This window comes from Chlorocebus sabaeus, chromosome 22 (assembly GCF_047675955.1).
Source record: "Chlorocebus sabaeus isolate Y175 chromosome 22, mChlSab1.0.hap1, whole genome shotgun sequence".
Lineage (NCBI taxonomy): Eukaryota > Metazoa > Chordata > Mammalia > Primates > Cercopithecidae > Chlorocebus > Chlorocebus sabaeus.
This window is the reverse complement of record NC_132925.1, coordinates 86,954,311-86,972,810: the sequence shown is the minus strand read 5'-3', so window position 1 is coordinate 86,972,810 and position 18,500 is coordinate 86,954,311. Positions and strand designations below refer to the sequence as shown.

At 55.3% G+C, this 18,500-nt stretch overlaps 1 protein-coding gene across 2 annotated transcripts; it reads left to right on the top strand.

Annotated features, from left to right (window-relative positions):
* Positions 1-1,225: 1,225 nt before the first annotated feature.
* On the top strand, positions 1,226-15,147 carry ITIH3 (inter-alpha-trypsin inhibitor heavy chain 3). 2 transcript variants are annotated; one of them, XM_073010054.1, is made up of 21 exons: positions 1,226-1,333; positions 2,032-2,052; positions 2,913-3,079; positions 3,169-3,273; positions 3,535-3,697; positions 4,249-4,362; positions 5,402-5,527; positions 5,808-5,924; positions 6,192-6,360; positions 6,974-7,099; positions 7,402-7,583; positions 8,764-8,949; positions 9,097-9,236; positions 10,221-10,375; positions 12,174-12,206; positions 12,464-12,499; positions 12,654-12,767; positions 13,264-13,468; positions 14,094-14,266; positions 14,460-14,571; positions 14,902-15,147. In XM_073010054.1, exons 1-21 carry the CDS (start codon positions 1,241-1,243, stop codon positions 15,029-15,031), a joined length of 2,667 nt encoding a protein of 888 aa, XP_072866155.1. In that variant the 5' UTR covers positions 1,226-1,240; the 3' UTR covers positions 15,032-15,147. The 2 variants fall into 2 exon arrangements, with proteins under 2 accessions (XP_072866155.1, XP_072866154.1); XM_073010053.1 differs by lacking the exons at positions 1,226-1,333; positions 2,032-2,052 and having other exon boundaries at positions 2,536-3,079.
* Positions 15,148-18,500: the final 3,353 nt, after the last annotated feature.

The window sequence follows — 18,500 nt, the reverse complement described above, 5'->3', positions numbered from 1 at the left end:
TTCTGCCTTCTCAGTTCCTCTGCTCCCAACAACTCTCTCTGCACATATCCCAGTCAGCACGACAGCTTTCAGCTGAGGCCGCTGCACACCCCATAAGTTAGTTTTCCTGGACCCAGCCATCCTTGTCTACTCCATGCAGTAGTAGGCTGCCCAGTGGGAGGGTCACAGGGTCAGCTTAGCTCAGAGAAGCCATGGCTGTGGTAGGCATGCAACAGCTGCCCTGAAGGGGCTAGGCTGGCAGGGTCCTGGGGCGGCTCAGGAGGTCCCAGCCCCCACTGAGACCAGGTCCTGCCTCTAAAGTTCCTGTTGTGGAAGCTGGAGCCCAGCCTCACTACAGACTTTTAGGGCAATGACTCCCCAAAAGGCTGAGGGCAGCCAAGTCCCTGGCTGGGTCCTGGAAGCACAGAGGGAAACATGACATGGTTCAGCCCCCAGGAGCTCTGGGTGCAGAGGGGGCAGGCAGATCTGAGCACACCGACCTCAACATAAGGTCATGACAAAGCAGGCCCTCAGGGGACTTGGGGCTTGGAGCAGGGATGTCCCATAGTACTCTAGGGGATGGCGGGGGAAGGGTCCTGGAGGGGAGGCACTGGGGCTGGCAGGGAAATGAAAGATGTGATATGTGCAGAAGGGGAGGGTGTGCTGGTGCAAGAGAGTAAACTCAGAAAAGCAAGCTGGGGTCAGATCACAGAGAGAGCTGGGCTGCTGGGATCATCGTGTGTCCTTTCCCTGGGGCCTTGGGAGCCATAGAAGGGTAGTGAGAGAGGGGCTTCACTGTGGAGGTCCCAGCCTGCAGGTGACAGTCTAGTTTCATGCCCCGGCTGCCTCAAGAAGGGAGGGGCTGCAATCCAGGAGGCCAGAGAGAGGCAGTCCCAGTGGTAGGGATAAGAGGCAACAATGCTGAGATGCCCTTTGCTCTAAATGCAACCCCACACCCCATCTCCATCACCCACGACAGGGAGTCCCGGGGTCCATTTGTTGGCACACAGCTTCTGCTTTCCTGGGAGCCTCTTCCAAGTCCTCTGGTCTCTCAGGAATGAAGCCCCAACACTGCTGGCAAGACCCACCAGGGCTTCGTCAGACAGACACGTCGAGGGACCGGTCATTCCACCCATGCCCAGCTTCCCGGAGGCCCTTCCTGCCTCCACTCCTCCCACCCCCGCTGCGGGTCACTGACCCTGCTTGGAAAACACCAGGCTTGCTCATATAAGGAGCGTGGGCCAGGCCTGAGTATTCAGCAATGGCATCTGCGTGGTGGCCCTGTCTCATCTTGGCTCTGCTCTCTGGCTTGGCAGCCTCTGGCTTCCCGAGAAGCCCCTTTCTGCTGCTTGGGGTAAGTCTGCCCCCTCTTTGCCATCTGGGTCTTGGTGTAGAATGGGCAAAGACACCATGCTGGGCAAGGCCTCTGAGAGAAGAGGAGTGAAGAGGAGGCAGAGGGCTGGGCACTAAGCCGCTGGGAGTAGTGTGGACACTGAGAGAACTGGGCTCCAGCTGAGGCCTATGCTAACCTGCTGTCTAACCCTGGGAAGGCTCTTAAAACTCCCTGGGCCTCAGCTTCCCCACCTGTCAAAAGAGTGATGCACCATGAACTGTGCACTTCACTGAGGGGCAATGAAAGTTCAAGTCTCAGACGAGTGTGACCTCTACAAAACACTGAGTTGAGCCCTGTGGGGTGTGGCGGGGGCAGGGGTACTCTGGAAGGAGGCCTAAAGGGGCCTGGGGGCGGGGGAAAGGCAGAATGGGAGATAGAATGAGGTGGGGCAAGTGGGGTGTGAAGAGAGCTCTGGGTTCAGTTCCCCCTGCCCTGCTTTCTTGGTAACCTGGAGACCTGCCCTTCTCTGGGCCTCAGTTTCCCCATCTATTCAGAGTTCTTCCTACTCTGACATGTGGCTCTGGAGGGCCCTATGTCCGGGGGCCACTCAGGTGTGTGGGAGACAGGGCACCACTGTATCCCTGATCTCAGCCCAGAGCCTCCCAGGCCATGAGGCCTTGGCTTGATTTCTCTGTTTGTGTTTGTTTTTGTTTTTTCAGAAACGGAGCCTCCCGGAAGGGGTGAGAACTTTCACCGGGGGGTGGGACCGAGTGGGGCAGGGAAGGATGGAGCTGGTTGCCCAACCGCTGAAGGTGTAGGCCATAACAGCAGACTCCTCACAGCTGGCAAACAGCTAATGGCCCCCTGCCCTGGCAGCCTCCAACGGCGCAGGACTCCTGGGAAAGAGCACACCACAGAATGGCAACCTCTCCAACCGCGCAGGATGTAGCCCAAGAGGGCCCCTTACAGGCATCACTTCCTTCTGCAGACACTTCCTTAGCACTTGCTGGTACCTGGCTCTGTGATGCGATCCCTGCCACACCCTCACAAAGCATCTTTATATCCCTAGGGGGAGGGGCTGGAACACCTCCCTAGAGCCTCTCAAAATCCAACACCCCTATTGGAAAGAGGGTGTCTGGAGACTTCCCTTGGCACAGGAAATCCGTTCCTTTTTGGGAGACAGAATGAGGCAATTACCTAAAGACCCAGGAGGTGGGCTGGGCTGTGTGCTTGAGGGAGTGTGAGGTGTGGAGGATGAGCAGGAAGAGCCAGGGGCAGGTGCTCCAGAGCCAGTGTCCTGGGCATGGCTGGAGCTCAGGGTGACAGGACCCAGGAGGGCAAGCTCTCACTGGCTGCAGCGGTGTGTAAACAGATCGTAGAGTTGAGGAGGCAGGACAAGCATCCAAATAATGGTGGCCGCCAGAACATGGAGACTGGGGACGCCGCCAAGTCTTCCAATGTAGGAGACCTGCAGGATGAGGGTTGCGTGCTGGGCAGGGGCCTCAGAGCCTGCAAGGGAGTTTGCAAGGGAGGTGGCTGGGTTACAAACCTGGTTCTAGAGTGTCCCAGTCTGGCTGATTCTCCACCCACCTCCCCAAAGGTGGCCAATGGCATCGAGGTCTATAGTACCAAAATCAACTCCAAGGTGACCTCCCGTTTTGCTCACAATGTTGTCACCACAAGAGCAGTCAACCGTGCAGACACAGCCAAGGAGGTTTCCTTTGATGTGGAGCTGCCCAAGACAGCCTTCATCACCAACTTCACCTTGTGGGTACCACCATGGCTGTTGGCTCTGGGCTCGGGAACGGGGGTCTGGCCCAGTGTGATCCTCCACCCCCAAATCTCTTTCCCTGCAGGACCATCGACGGCGTTACCTACCCTGGGAATGTCAAGGAGAAGGAAGTTGCCAAGAAGCAGTATGAAAAGGCTGTATCCCAGGGCAAGACGGCTGGCTTGGTCAAGTAAGCATGGACTCCCAGGCCTTGGGAAGAATGTCTGGGATTCAAGGGCCTTCAGGGCTACAAACAGCAACAACAGCTATTATTATTGTTATAGCAAAATGTGCCCATAATTTTGCCATTATCTCATGTTGAGGCTGAGGCAAGCGAGGCTCAGAACGGTTAGGGATCTCCCTCACCAAAGGGCTGGGCCTGGGGCCGAGGGCCACGGAAGGGTGGGCTCCTGCAGTCTTTGAGGGAGTCACCATCTCGAACCCTGTTCAGGGCCTCTGGGAGGAAGCTGGAGAAGTTCACCGTCTCAGTCAACGTGGCTGCAGGCAGCAAAGTCACCTTTGAACTAACCTACGAGGAGCTCCTGAAGAGGCACAAGGGCAAGTACGAGATGTACCTCAAGGTCCAGCCTAAGCAACTGATCAAACACTTCGAGGTAATCAACCGCCCCTGCAGCCCTCGGGGGATGGCAGCGGGATGCAGGAACTGGCCCATGGGGCAGTCTCAGACGGGGGTCAAAAACGCAAAAGTTCTGCCTCACCGCATCCCCCACCCTTGGCTGGGAAGGCTGGAGGAATTCAGTGGTTCTGACCCCAGCATCTAGGGGCGAGGGGAAGAGGCTGGGACGGACTCCACAGATGCAGATTCGGTGCTGGGCCCTCGAGGGCAACACCAGCAAGTGCCTCTGTAAGGCTTCTCACTGGGCACATGGGCATTTTTTCCTACCTCAAAGCTGAAAGCCAAAGGAAAAGCGTCAGTGGTGGAATTTCGGGTGCATATGGCAGGTGGTGGTAACACCTCAGGATCAGCATACTCTTCTCCAAGCCCCTGTGGTCACTTTCCCAGTGGGAGACACCAGGCTTCGCCCTCAGCACTGTCGCAGAGGGTCCCTGCATCACCGCAGACCCATCTCATTCCCATTGGCCTTGTTCTGGGAACTGGCCTCTGTGGTCACTAAGTGACATCTCCTTACTTTGGCCATTTCAGATTGACGTAGACATCTTTGAGCCTCAGGGAATCAGCATGCTGGATGCTGAGGCCTCGTTCATCACCAATGACCTCCTGGGAAGCGCCCTCACCAAGTCCTTCTCAGGGAAAAAGGTGATGTAGACGTCTCTTAGACCTGGCGGGGCAGGGGACAGGAACACTGACCCCAGCAGAACAAGCCTGCAGCCCAGGGCGTAGCTGCTGCAAGCATGCATGTGTTGGGGTGGGGGTGGGGATCAATCTCCAACTATCACCTTCCTCCTTTCCCACTGGGGTTGGGAGCGAGGATGCTGAGGGCAGGGGCTGCTGACAATGACCTACCAGAGGAGCCATTTACAAAGCCTGGTCCCATTCCCCCTTGGGAAATGGACAGGGCAGGGCTTATCTTCCCTGTTTTACAGGCCCAGAGGCTGAGGCCCAAGGGAGTCATTTAGATCTACTGACTCCACAATGAGGGGTGAAGGACTAAAGAGAACTTCATTCTTGGTGCTGGCTGGTTGGCTCCAGTCCCCAAGGCTCCCAGCTGTTCCAGGGGCCTTAATGGCTGTGAACAGTGGGTGAATAAATGTTTGTATAAACAACACACCAGTCATCCACAACTTCCAGGGCGAGGCCCGAGGGGCACACACTCAGAGGACTGCTGGCTTCTGCAGGGCCACGTCCTGCCCAGGGACCCTCCTTCTCCCCATTCTCCTCCTTCCTCCCTCCCCTCCTCTTGGCACCCACACAGCAACATTCCAAACCACCCTACAAGAAATTCCTTTTAATGGGAAGCTACCCCTTTCCTAAGTAGCTTCTCAGTGCTGAGCTCCAAGGTAGGCTGGGCTAATGGGTGTGTGAGGCCAAGACAAAGGGAGCTGGAAGCTGAATCAGACAAAGCCTGTGCCCCGCCAGGAGCCCTGATCTCCAAGGGGAAGAGCAGTGCTCAGAACGGCTGGAGAATGGTAAACAGTGCCTTCCAGTGAGTCCTGGGAGCTGCAGAGCACGCCCCCGGCAGGCAGGGCTGCCCAGGCCTCCAGCTCTTGCTAGCTTCTGTGCTGCTAAGGGCTCCTCCCTGTGAGGCTGCACCTCTGCTCCCTCAGCTAAGGACTGAGGTCTGCCAGTGGGCAGGCCCTGGCCGAGCTGAGCAAGGTCTTTCATCTCCATCCCTTAGGGCCATGTGTCCTTCAAGCCCAGTTTAGACCAACAGCGTTCATGCCCAACCTGTACAGACTCCCTCCTCAATGGAGATTTCACCATCACCTATGACGTGAACAGAGAATCTCCTGGCAACGTGCAGGTACCCAGGCTGGCCGATTCATCATCACGGTGGGGCGAGGGCTGGTGGGGAGAGGCTGCAGCTGCATCTAGTGCCGTCACCCTGGGTCCTCAGCCCAAGGCTGTTTTCCTACAGGATTATGGGACAGCTGATGGCCTAGAGTCTGGTGCAGCACCCCCTAGAGGGTGGGATAGGAATGTCTTTTTCTTGGGCTGGTAAATGTCTGACTTCTACCTGCAAGAATAGTCAATGTGATGTTGCTAAAAGGACACTGGCCTCCATCTCTCTCCCCACTTTCCAGATAGTCAATGGCTACTTCGTGCACTTCTTTGCACCGCAAGGCCTTCCAGTGGTGCCTAAGAATGTGGCCTTCGTGATTGATATCAGCGGCTCCATGGCTGGTCGGAAATTAGAGCAGGTAATCAGCCCCAGTGGCACAGCCAGGGCTTGGGGGAGTAGGGAGTAGAGGAGATTTTTTTTTTAAGTGGAAAAAGCTGATCCTTGTGGTGAATGAGGAGAAAGGAGACAGGATAAGAGATGGCTCACGGCCTCTGCCCGCTTCTGTGGCAAGCCTCAGGCAGAGCTCGCTGGTGCAGATGGCGTGGGCTGCACCGCCTGCTGAGCTGAGAAGGGACTTCACTCTCTGCTGCGGCTTCTCCCAGCTCTTTGTCTCTCTCTCCTCCAGACAAAGGAGGCCCTTCTCAGAATCCTGGAAGATATGAAGGAGGAAGACTATCTGAATTTCATCCTGTTCAGTGGAGATGTGTCCACATGGAAAGAGCACTTAGTCCAGGCCACGCCCGAGAACCTCCAGGAGGCCAGGACGTTTGTGAAGAGCATGGAGGATAAAGGAAGTAAGAGCAGAGCCGGAGCCCACGTGCTCTAGCGGTGCCTGCCTCTGTCCCTGAGCAGCCTGCAACTCCCCTCTTAGGGCAGGGACTCTGCTGGTCTCAGGTCCTGAAGATCCGAGCTGGGGTAGAGGTGGAAGTGGATGGTCCTTAGGCTTGAAGACAGGATATCGGTTGTCTTCTCTGCGGTCCAGGGAAACTCATTCTTTCTGTTTCTAATCCATGATCCTGGTATCTCACAAGTCCCAGCAAGATAAGGCCACAGAGAACCCTTCTTCTTGGCCCTGTTTCATATGGAATATGACACATGATGTCTACACACTCCCCTCTCCTCCCAGCAAGAGGGGCTGGGAGTCCGTCCAACTGTTTGCCAAAGGGCTTTCACAATCACCATGTGCTTTTCATCTTCTGGCAACCCTTTCATCCCCATTTGAGAGTGGAAGTTGTTTGTTTGTTCACGCGCTGGTTCATTCATTGTTTGCTGAGTACCACCATGGGCTGGCAGATAGGGTTCTTGGGCACGAGTGGGGCCAGCTGTCCCAGCCTCCTCCGCTCCAGCCTTTCTGTACACTGGCACCCTGAGGACACCCTCCCACGGTGCTGTCTGTCTGTGTCCCAGTGACCAACATCAATGATGGGCTGCTGAGGGGCATCAGTATGCTGAACAAGGCCCGAGAGGAGCACAGAGTCCCGGAGAGGAGCACCTCCATCGTCATCATGCTGACTGACGGGGATGCCAATGTTGGTGAGGAGCATGGGCATGGCTTTGAGCTAGGGCTGGAGCACTTGGCTGCTGCTCCTGGCTCTGTAGCTGGCTCATTGGAAAACCTGAGGTAGCTCTTTCCTGGGTTCCCTGTGGTCTGCCTCTCCCTTCCCTCAAGGGCAGGGTCCTGCCTCTCCCTGCCAGGGCTCTCCACCATCTGCCCCACAAGGGCTCCTGGTTGTGACTCCACCAACTCTGCATGTGCAGGAGTCCAGTCTCCCCAGACACAGCTGGTCTAGACCAGCCCCAGCCCTGGGGACTATGAATACCCCTTTCTCCAACAGGTGAGAGCAGACCTGAAAAAATCCAAGAGAATGTGCGGAACGCCATCGGGGGCAAGTTCCCCTTGTATAACCTGGGCTTTGGCAACAATCTGAATTATAACTTCCTGGAGAACATGGCCCTGGAGAACCATGGGTTTGCCCGGCGCATTTATGAGGACTCCGATGCCGATCTGCAGTTGCAGGTACACCTTGTCTTGCACACTTCCGGGCATAAGGAGCTCACTACTTCCTCAGACAGCTGCTCCATAAGGTGACAGTTTTAGTTATTAGGAAGAGCTTCCTCTTGGGTCAAAATCCACCTCTGACTATCTCTTACCCATCAATAAGGATTCTGATTTTGTCCTTGGGCTACACAACAGGCCTGCTTCTTCAGTAGGATTATCAGAGCAAACATAGGACATCTGGTTCAATATGAATTTCTGATAAATAACGAATTTTTGTAGTGTAAGTATGCCCGAAGTATTGCACAGGACTTCATATTAGTGTACTGCGGCTGCCATCCCTAAGTACCAAGTGGCTTCAATGAGAGAAACATATTGTCTCCCAGTTCCAGAGCCTGGACGTCCTAGATCCATGTGGCAGTGGGTTGGTTCCTTCTGAGGGTTATGAGGGCAGATCTGTTCTAGGCCTCTTTCCTTTTCTCCATGGCTTATCAATGGCTGTCTTCTCCCTGTGTCTGCACACGTCTTCCCTCTGGATGTCTGTGTCCAACTCCCCTTTTAATAAGGACATCAATCATATTGGATTAGGGCCCACACTCATGACCTTATTTTGTAGACCCTGTCTCCAAATAAGTTTGAATTTTAGGAGTACACTATTCAACCCATAACAGACATACCTACACTAAAAAATTACTCATTGTTTATTTGACCTTCAGTGTAGCTGCATGTCCTGTCTTCGTATTTGCTGAATGTGGCAATTTTGTTCCTTCTTTAGGCAGGTAATGGCCTCTCCACCTCTGCAGGGCAGCCACCCCATCCCTTCCCTCCCGTCTCCGGCTCTCTGCGCGCATGTACACATCACCTTCTCATCTGCCTCTCTTTACTTCCTTTTCTCCTTCTTGCTTTCATTCCAATAGACATTCCTTAAATACTTCCTTTGTGCCAAGAACTCTGCCCTTTCCTATTTCTTTTTTTAATAGGAAATACTTCTAAAACTGTTGTTTCTAGTCTTCCTTGTGTCTACCTGGGAGCAGGGAGTTGCGGTGGGGCGGCCCCCACAGACTGAAGGACGCAGTCAGGGACAGGCAGAGTGAGCATTAGGAGCCAAGACGGGCCCGGTCCTGGGGCGCGGATGCCCAGCTGCAGCATCGGTGGGAGCCTGACCTGGGGCTTGAGATGACCGGCCCTGTTTGAACTTCAGGGCTTCTATGAGGAGGTGGCCAACCCACTGCTGACGGGCGTGGAGATGCAGTACCCCGAGAATGCCATCCTGGGCCTCACCCAGAACACTTACCAGCACTTCTATGACGGCTCTGAGATTGTGGTGGCTGGGCGCCTGGTGGGCGAGGACGTGAACAGCTTTAAGGCGGATGTGAAGGGCCATGGGGTGAGTGGGGACAGGGCCTGGAAATGTGCTGGGGATGGGGTATCAGCAGTGGTGGGGCTCTGGCCTCGTGAAGGTCCAGGAGCGGTGGCCCCTGAACCTGACCCACCCAGGCCTCCAGCCCCTTGCCTCCTTCCACCCCCATCCCAGGCCGCCAACGACCTGACCTTCACAGAGGAGGTGGACATGAAGGAGATGGAGAAGGCCCTGCAGGAGCGGGACTACATCTTCGGGAATTACATTGAGCGGCTCTGGGCCTACCTCACCATCGAGCAGCTGCTGGAGAAGCGGTGAGCAGGGCCCCAGCCCCCACCTGTGCCTACCCCTGGCTGGGCTCCAACAGAAGGGCACCCCAGTGCACAGTCCCAGCGGTGCTGCCCTCTTCTTGGCCCGGTCCAGGAACTGTCTGTAGAGCAGCCTGTAAGGAACCCCAGGCCGCCACTCCCCATCCTGGCAGCCCCAAGGCTCAAGCAGGCAAGCTCCGTGGCCAGCAGCCTGGGAGTGCCCTGGGGTAGGGGGGTCCTCAGCACCCTGCTCCCCACACTGGGCATGGCCCAGGGGTGGTGAGACTGAGCGGAACTGAAGGCTGGGATCCCAGCCCTCAGTGTTCAGAGGGCAGAGCTGAGGGTCAACACTGACCCACTGAGAGGGTTGTGTTGGTGTGGGTGGGATTAGCCTGCGAGCCTTTAGTACACAATCTAGCTGAGTACTCTGCACATGGACACCATTGCGAGTGGCTGTTGTAGCCCCTTATTTTATTTATTTATTTTTGAGATGGGGTCTCGTTCTGTCACCCAGGCTGGAATGCAATGGCGTGATCTCAGCTCACTACAACCTCCGCCTCCTGGGTTCAAGCAATTCTCCTGCCTCAGCCTCCCGAGTAGCTGGGATTACAGGCATGCACCACCACACCTGGCTAATTTTTGCATTTTTAGTAGAGACAGGGTTTCACCATGTTGGCCAGGCTTGTCTCGAACTCCTGACCTCAGGTGATTCACCCGCCTCAGCCTCCTAAAGTGCTGGGATTACAGGTGTGAGCCACCATGCCCAGCCGGCCCTTATGTTTTATACATGGGAAAACCAAGGCCCAGTGAGGAAACAGGGCTTGTTCACATGCCCCAGGGAGTTGTGAGCCAGTCTTCTCTGAGCCCAACTGGGCTGTACCCTGGGGTAGGTGGAGTGGGGATCCCCAGCTGCGTCCAGCGCTCCAGTGCAGGGGAAGCGGGCAGGGTGCTGCTCTCCAGGCTGTCTTCCTGACTGGCCCCTCCTAACAGCAAGAACGCCCATGGCGAGGAGAAGGAGAATCTCACAGCCCAGGCCCTGGACCTGTCCCTCAAGTATCACTTTGTGACTCCACTGACCTCCATGGTGGTAACCAAGCCTGAGGACAACGAGGATGAGAGGGCCATCGCTGACAAGCCTGGGGAAGGTGGGGATGGGGATGGAGGCCGGAACCGGGAGGCCTCCCTCTAGGACCCTGCGCTGGACAGCATCCCTGAGTGTCCAGTGGAGGAGTGGGCCAGGCTGGCGAGACCCAGACCTGCTGAAGTGGGACATCTGAAGGAAAACTGGCCACGGGCTGGGGAAAGTGGGGTGCAGCGTGAAGCAGTCCATATGGACAGTGGGGTGTGGGGTGAATAGGAGCCTCTGCACCTCTAAAGGGATGTGAGTAAACGGGCACACTGCTCAGGGGACATTGCAAGGAAAAGGAATGAGGCTGCAGCATGGAAGGACTTAGTTAGACAAGAAGAAGCACTTCCAATATGAAAGTTAGGCCTGGAGCAGACTACCAGGCACCTAGAGACTGTTAGGGGAAAAGTCCCTGAGAGCTGGAGGCTGGGACCCCTCAACCAGACCCCAGACTGCACTACTCAACAGGGGATCCCAAATGCCCACTGCACCTAGGCACAGGGTGTGTGTGTGGTGGTGGGGGATTGGCATTGGGAGACATGGGAGGCAAAGAACTTCTGGCTTCCAGGCCTCTGGCTTCCAGGAACTCCTAGTTCCAGGGGACACCCAGTGGGGGAACAGCTGGCTGCTGGGAGGCCCACAGCCTAGGGCTGGTTGGCCAAGCAGCCAGCTCTGGTCCTTGCTCACCAGTGCCCTGTGGCTTCTAATGCATTTCTCCTCTTCCTCCCTCGCTGCACCTGCAGATGCAGAAGGTAAGCTTTAGCCAGCCACTGGGGTGGACATTATGGAAGGGAGACAAGAGAGAATTGAGGAGGCCTTTCCAAGCAAGATAGGACTCCCCGCCATGGGGGCACACTTGGGACACCTGGGCTCAGGCCCAGCCCTATTGCCAAATCATGACTCTGCCCCTCTCTGAGCCTGAGGATCCCTGTAAGTTAATTGGGAGTGGCTTCCCTTGCCCAGGGAGAGACAAGCAGTATGACAGTATCTGTGACCTGTAAAAATGAGCAATTTAGCATGTCAGTTGCTTATACTTCATTAATCCCATAGCAGCCCTCCGAGAGGGTCCTTTTATGATCCCCATTTTAAAATGGGAAAATTGGGGCACAGAGGGGTTAATTTGCTCAGTCTATTTGCTCACAGACTCAGCAGATGGCCAAGCTGGTACTTAGGTCAAGGCAGTCTGGCCCCAGTGCCCATGCTGGGGATTGCTGGGGATCACAGTCCTCTGTGCCTCTCTCACCACAAAACTGGAACCTCATGGACTCCCTGCCACTAGGCAGGGCCTCCCCAGCCGCTACTGGACTGCCCCACCTCCATCTATAAGCAGGGGACATTTGGACTGGGCCATCACTTTCCCCTCAGAATAGCCCTGACAAACGTACCGGTGCATGTGAGTACATATATGTGTGCACACGCATATGTGTGTGCCTGTGTGCACGTGTGGGTGGGTGTTTACTACTAAGAAGCAACAGACAGCCGTGCGCCTCACTCACCCCAACTAGGCGGTGGGAAGCCCAGGGGTGGGGCAGATGTTTGCTGTAAGCATTACTCAAGAAGTTGATGACTTAATGGCTTGCGTCTCAGCCACATCAGAAAGCCCTGCCCCAACATTAAAATCATATCCTATTGCCACCAGTCCCATAAAGGACTTCCCTGGATGTGCCCCATTTCTAAAGCCTAATCTTTAGGGTCACATCTCCACCTGTATCTGCCAGTGTTGGGGCCCAGCAGCACTAAAACAGGCAGAAAGGACAGGGCTGGGGGAGAAGGAACCCCTAGACCCTGCTCAGGACTGCCCTTTGGCTTCTTTTCAGCCACACCGGTGAGCCCCGCCATGTCCTACCTGAGTGAGTACACGCTGGCGGCTGCCCCTCCGCCCACTGCTTAGAGCCTGCCCCTTCCACGTGTCCCTCCGCGGTGGCTACTCACTCAGCCCTGCAGGACAGGCAGATGGACAGTGTGCCCTGAGGAGATTGAGGGGTGGGAGGGCAATGGCATTAGAGAGCAGGAAGGGGAGGGACATGAGCTGAACGCCCATGGAGGTCGTCGGGCACCTCCCAGGGCCACTTGCTTAGCTCAGCCCCCTCTCTCTTTGTATCTGCAGCCAGCTACCAGCCTCCTCAAAACCCCTACTACTACGGTGAGTCCCTGGCTGCTCCTGGGGAAGGCTCAGAGGCTTGGGCATGTGCTCCTGCCTGTCTTGGAGTTGAGTCCATGGAGGCCAGAAGGCTGGGGGAGGCCCCAGGTATGATGAGAGGCCCTGGGAGTCAGCCCCTTCTCTAATGTGTCACCAGTGGATGGGGACCCCCACTTCATCATCCAAGTTCCAGAGAAAGACGATGCCCTCTGCTTCAACATCAATGAAGCCCCAGGCACCATACTGCGCCTTATTCAGGACCCAGTCACAGGTGAGGCTTGTGGGCTAGGGCCGGGGCCAGGAGGCTCTTCCTGGGAGGGCTTGGGTGCCACCAGGTAGGCACATGGACCAGGTTTTCACTCTGCCCAGTAAGGCGTCGTCTTCACATGCAGAGAAACCCCTGGGGGTGGGGAGTGCCCAGGGCCACAGGCTCACTCAGCCCCGCATGCTAGTGCTATTGGGAGATGATTAGAGTGAATGGGCCGCCTGGGCCTAGGGTAGGACCCAGCCTGTGTCTGGGGAATAGTTTTTCTCTGAACAACACTCCCTGGCCCAGGCAAGGGGCAGACCCACAATGTCCCAGCATGACCCAAACCTAGAGTGTCTAGGAAACAATAGGCTTGGGCTCTGAAGTCCTGGTCTCTCTTGTGGCCCCCACTCTGCTGCCCTAGCTCAGCTAGTCTGGTTGAAGAAGAAGGCACACCCCTAAAGGCAATCTGGACTCAGAGTTCTCGCTGGTCTCTCTCCCGGCCCCATCCCTCTGGCAGGCCTCACAGTTAACGGGCAGATCATCGGTGACAAGAGAAGCAGCCCTGACTCCAAGACCAGAAAGACTTACTTTGGAAAACTGGGCATTGCCAATGCTCAGATGGATTTCCAGGTGGAGGTGACGACGGAGAAGATCACCCTGTGGAACAGGGCCGTGCCGAGCACTTTCAGCTGGCTGGACACAGTCATGGTCACGCAGGATGGGTAAGCTCCCCTACAAGGTCTCCAACGTGGACTACAGGCTGAGGGTCTAAGGAGGTTCTTGAGGGATTTAGACAAATCCCAGGACAGGAGACCCATGGAGGTCACAGGAAAGATCAGAGGCCCCAGAATCCAGTCTCCTGCCACAGGGGAGGGTGACCATAGTGGCCCCCAACCAAATCCTGGGGCCCTGTCAGAGCCAGAATTGGTAGCTCCACAGTTCAGCTGGTTGGGTGAAGGCATTAGGTGATAATGGCCCCCTTTTGCCTCTTCTGTAGCTGCTCGTCTTCTTAGCTCTCTTGTCTTCAGATCCCCCAAAGTCTCCCACTGAGGCTCAGAGAAGGTGTGAAGCCTGCCCAGTGTCATTCAGGAAGTCAGTGACTGACCTGGGGCTGGACCACAGGCCTCCAAACTCATAGGCCAGCCATTTCTTTCCCACTTATAGACACACAAGGATCCACTCATGGGAGGGGAGACAGTGTGCATGAAGCAACCTCTTTCCAACACTCCTGAGATAGTTTCTAGAGTCTGTGGGCCCTCAGGTGCCTTTTACACAAGATACCCTTGAGTCAGATGCCCAGTGTCACAGCCACTGGCCCCACAGCCACTTTCTGGCCTCCTTTCGTAGGCTATCCATGATGATCAACAGGAAGAAGAACATGGTGGTCTCCTTTGGAGATGGGGTTACCTTTGTGGTCGTCCTACACCAGGTGTGGAAGAAACATCCTGTCCACCGTGACTTTCTAGGCTTCTACGTGGTGGACAGTCACCGGATGTCAGCACAGACGCATGGGCTGCTGGGTATGAAGTGTTCAGACTGCAGGCTGTTCAGGCCTGAGAGCAGCAAGGGAAAGAAATACAGAAGGCCTTCCTAGCCATCCCGTACCCAGCTCACAACACCCCATTCAGCCCTTGCATAAACCCTAAAAGGCCAGTGGCCACGTTGCCCGTGGCAATGGCCAGGGGCTGACAGCATGAATGTTTTTCTTACCAGGGCAATTCTTCCAACCCTTTGACTTTAAAGTCTCTGACATCCGGCCAGGCTCTGACCCCACAAAGCCAGATGCCACATTGGTGGTGAAGAACCATCAGCTGACTGTCACTAGGTGAGGAGACTTCTCCAACACCCTCACCTGCTCAGCAACGAGAGGAGGAAGGAGCCCCCGCTGCCCAGGCACATTAGTCTGGTGGACTTTTGTCTTCTGTGGGGTACCCTTGTTTCTCTTTGAGGTCTTGGCCCCTACCAGGCTCTTCCTAATCAAGAAAAAGCCCAAACTTGGCTTCCGAGAAAGAGTAATCATGTAACTTCATTCTTGACCAAAGAATTCTGGGCTGTTAGAATTGCCAACTTCCCACCCTTTTTCAATCTCAGGTCGGAGAGCCTAGCACCCATCTTCCCCACCCCAAGTATTGCAGCATCTCTCCTCTTTCCCCAGAGGCTCCCAGAAAGATTACAGAAAGGATGCCAGCATTGGCACGAAGGTTGTCTGCTGGTTCGTCCACAACAACGGAGAAGGGCTGATTGATGGTGTCCACACCGACTACATTGTCCCCAACCTGTTTTGAGTAGACACGCCAGCTCCTGTTGGGATGGATGGCCCAGATTTTGTGGCATCTGGAACCTGGGCACAGAGAGGGGCCTGTGGGAGGGGCTGGGAAAATAAAGTCCAAGGTTGAGACCAGACAGTTTCCAGCCTCTACATGCTTTCATGAGCCTCTGCTCCAGGGAACAGGCAGCTGGGACCCATGGCAGCTCAAAAAAGGGGATGGTTAGCAGGAAGGCAACTTCTTGGGCCTCTCCACTGACACAGCTGAGAGACAGAGTTGGTTGGACTGGAACTTTAGGGAGTCAAATGTATGACAGCTTGGGGGAAAAAATAAAGAACTGACTGAAGGAAAGGGGCTCTGAGAAGTCAGGAAGGGTTGAATGTATTTCAGTATCCAGGAAAGTCATAAGATAAGTAAATGGTCCCAGCTCAGGAGCTCCAATCAGGACCTTTAGAAGTAGATAATACTCCAGTGCAGACACAGCCCACATCTAAATGGGGATGTCAGCCACCCTTCCATCTATCCATCCATCTACCCACCATCCATCCACCCATCCCTCCACCCATCCATCCATTCATCCACCCACCCACCCATTCACCATTCCACCATCTGTTCACCCATGCATCCACTCATCCATCTATCTGTTCCTCTACCATGCATGCATCCACCCATCAACCTATCTATCCATCCCTCTGACCATCTGTCCATTCATCCATTCATCCACCAGCTACCTATTCATCATCCAACTATGCATCTGTCCACCCATCCATCCTACCATCTGTCCATCTCTCCATTTGTCCATCCATCCATCCATCCATCCATCCATCCATCCAACCAACCAACCATCAATTCACCCACCCATCCACCCACGTATCCATCCATCAATTCAGCAGATAAACACAATACCCTGGGCCAGGATCTGGGGGTACAGTTGAGTAATCCAGTTCCTATTTTCATGAGTGCTCAAGTTTGTCTTCAGCTGGGCCAGGCATCTCTGGGATCCTCTGATTGTACCTTATGATGACCACTTGGTGTATCCTCCCAGTGAGTCTGTGGTGGGGTAGAGGGTCAGAGGGAGGTTCCTGGACAAGGGGCTTTGAGACCTCTCCAGTCTGGACAACTCTCTCCCACCTGGACACCTGCAATTGCCACTTCCTGAGTCTCCCTGCCTCCTCTACTGCTTCCCATAGAGAGCTTTTTACAGAGCAGATGTGATCACCACTCGCAGACTAAATCCCTACAAATGACATCTTCCATCCTTGGCTCTTGGAACCATGACCAAGGTCCCTCCTATGGCCTCTCTAGCTTCCCCTCGTACACTAGGTGCTTCCCTTACTTTCTGGGTTCCAGACACACAGGCTGCTCTCAACTGTGCAAACATAACCCCTCCTGCCCACATCCTTTGCCTCTGCTGTTCTCTCTGCCTGGGGGTGGCGGGGGGTAAGGGCATGCTGGGCAGAGAGTATCCCGTTAGAGGATGCAGTGAGTGGCTTTGCCTGATGTCAGAGCAGGGGGCACAATAAGACTGGAGGAGGTTGGAATCAGACTGGGGAGTGCCACAAATGTCAGTGGGGCATGGCATGTGGCCTTGGGGACATGAAAGGAAGTTGTCCTGCCTCCCAGTGCAGGGGTCCCTGGAGAGAGGACTAGAGGTCATGAAGGACAGTCTAGGGGCAAATGTTTGTCATCAGAGGAGCCCCCCAGGTGGCTCCAGGGTGCTAATGGCAGGCTGGTGCTTGTTGCTCTAGGGAGGGGGCCACATAGCCATGGCTCCCATCTTGAAGGCCTCCTCATAGCCCCAGGGTGAATGTGGCAGAGGGCCAGGCTAGGTTAAAAGGGCCCAGGCCTAAGAAAGGACCCCTCCATAGTGGGCGAGTCCCCTCATCCTGTTCAAGCCTGGGTTGATTGAGGAGCCATATAGCTATTACTATTATTATTTTTCTTGAGATGAGGTCTCACTCCCACTGCCCAGGCTGCAATCATACAGTAGTATGATCACAGCTCACTGCAGCCTCGACTTCTGAAGCTCAGGTGATCCTCCCACTTCAGCCTCCAGAGTAACTGGGACTACAGGCATGTGCAATCACACCTGGCTAATTTTTGTACAATTTGCAGAGACAGGGTTTTGCCATGTTGTTCAGGCTGATCTTGAACTCCTGGGCTCAAGCGATCTGCTCGCTTCGGTCTCCTAAAGTGCTGGGATTATAGGTGTGAGCCACTGCCCCCGGCCCACATAGCTTTAAAACAGTCATCTTGAGGTCAGTTTCCACATCTATGAAATGGGGAGAAGGATCCTGCCAGGCAAAGGATGTGAAAAGGCGTCCTCGTTATGGTTTCTGGTCCTCCTCAGGTGTCTCCAGGAAGACAGCTCCAGTAGCAGTCACGTGAACAGGTTGGGGGGCAGGAGTCAGCTACGCTTAACCCATAGGCTGGGAGGCCATCTATACAGGCAGAAGCTAGGTAGCCTCTGCTTTCTCCCTATTCCACGTCACCCTGGTCCCTCCTGTCCCTGCTCGGCCCTTCCTCCCCTTTCAGGGTAGAAGCCATGCTCTGTGGTGAGGTGTGCACCACCTGTGCTGGCCCCCGTCTCCTTCCACCTCATCCCACAGCATCTCCTTCCGTCATCTTCCCCAAACTTAGCACACAGTGTCCTGGCTCCAGGCCTGGACGCATGCTGTTCCCACCACCTGGTGTCCTTGCCCTCCTTTTCCACTGGGCTAACGTCTCTCCATTTTTCAAATCTCAGCCCCCACGTTGCCTCCAGGAAGCCTTCTCTGCCACCTCCAGGCTTCCCGATCATCCTCATGTCTCCCTCTGGGCTCCCGCAGCACCTGGTTATTTTCTGGGGGGCAGTTACCACCACAGGCATTGCGTGTGCCATGGTGCCCCGTGTGCCCACAGTACTCAGTCAGGGCCTGGTCCAAGCTGGAAAGCACTTGCTGGATGAAAGAGTGAAGAGCATGGGCCTATTTTCAACTGTCACAAAGAACACCTGCCCTGCAGGTGCTGGCAGGGCCAGAAAATCAACTGTGACTCCTCTGCTGTTGCACAAATTCAGCAGCCAGTCCAGGGGGTCATGTCCCAGAGGGTGAGCTTGGAGTGGCACACCTCTCTCATCCCTGTATGACAGGGCTAGCCCCACAGCAAATCCCCCTGAGCTGCTGTCATGTCACACAGCCCTGGCCTGAGCCCCCTGGAACAGCCTTTACAAAGTGACTCTGCCTGAGCTGCCTATCTGCCAAGGAGGCTCGATGGGGAGGCAGCAATGCAGCGGGGAGCGTTTCTGTGCCGCTGGTGACCCCTCTCACCACCCTGTACTTTGACCCTTTTAGAAAGACCCATTGAGCAAATACCCTCTTCTAGCTCAAGAGCTGGGAAAGGACGTTTCCCTGATGTCTGGTGTTTTTAGCAAGCAAATGAGCTCACTTTCTGCTTTACCTTGACTTCCAGGAAGCTCACAGCAAAGCCTTGTGCTCCGTCACTGCTG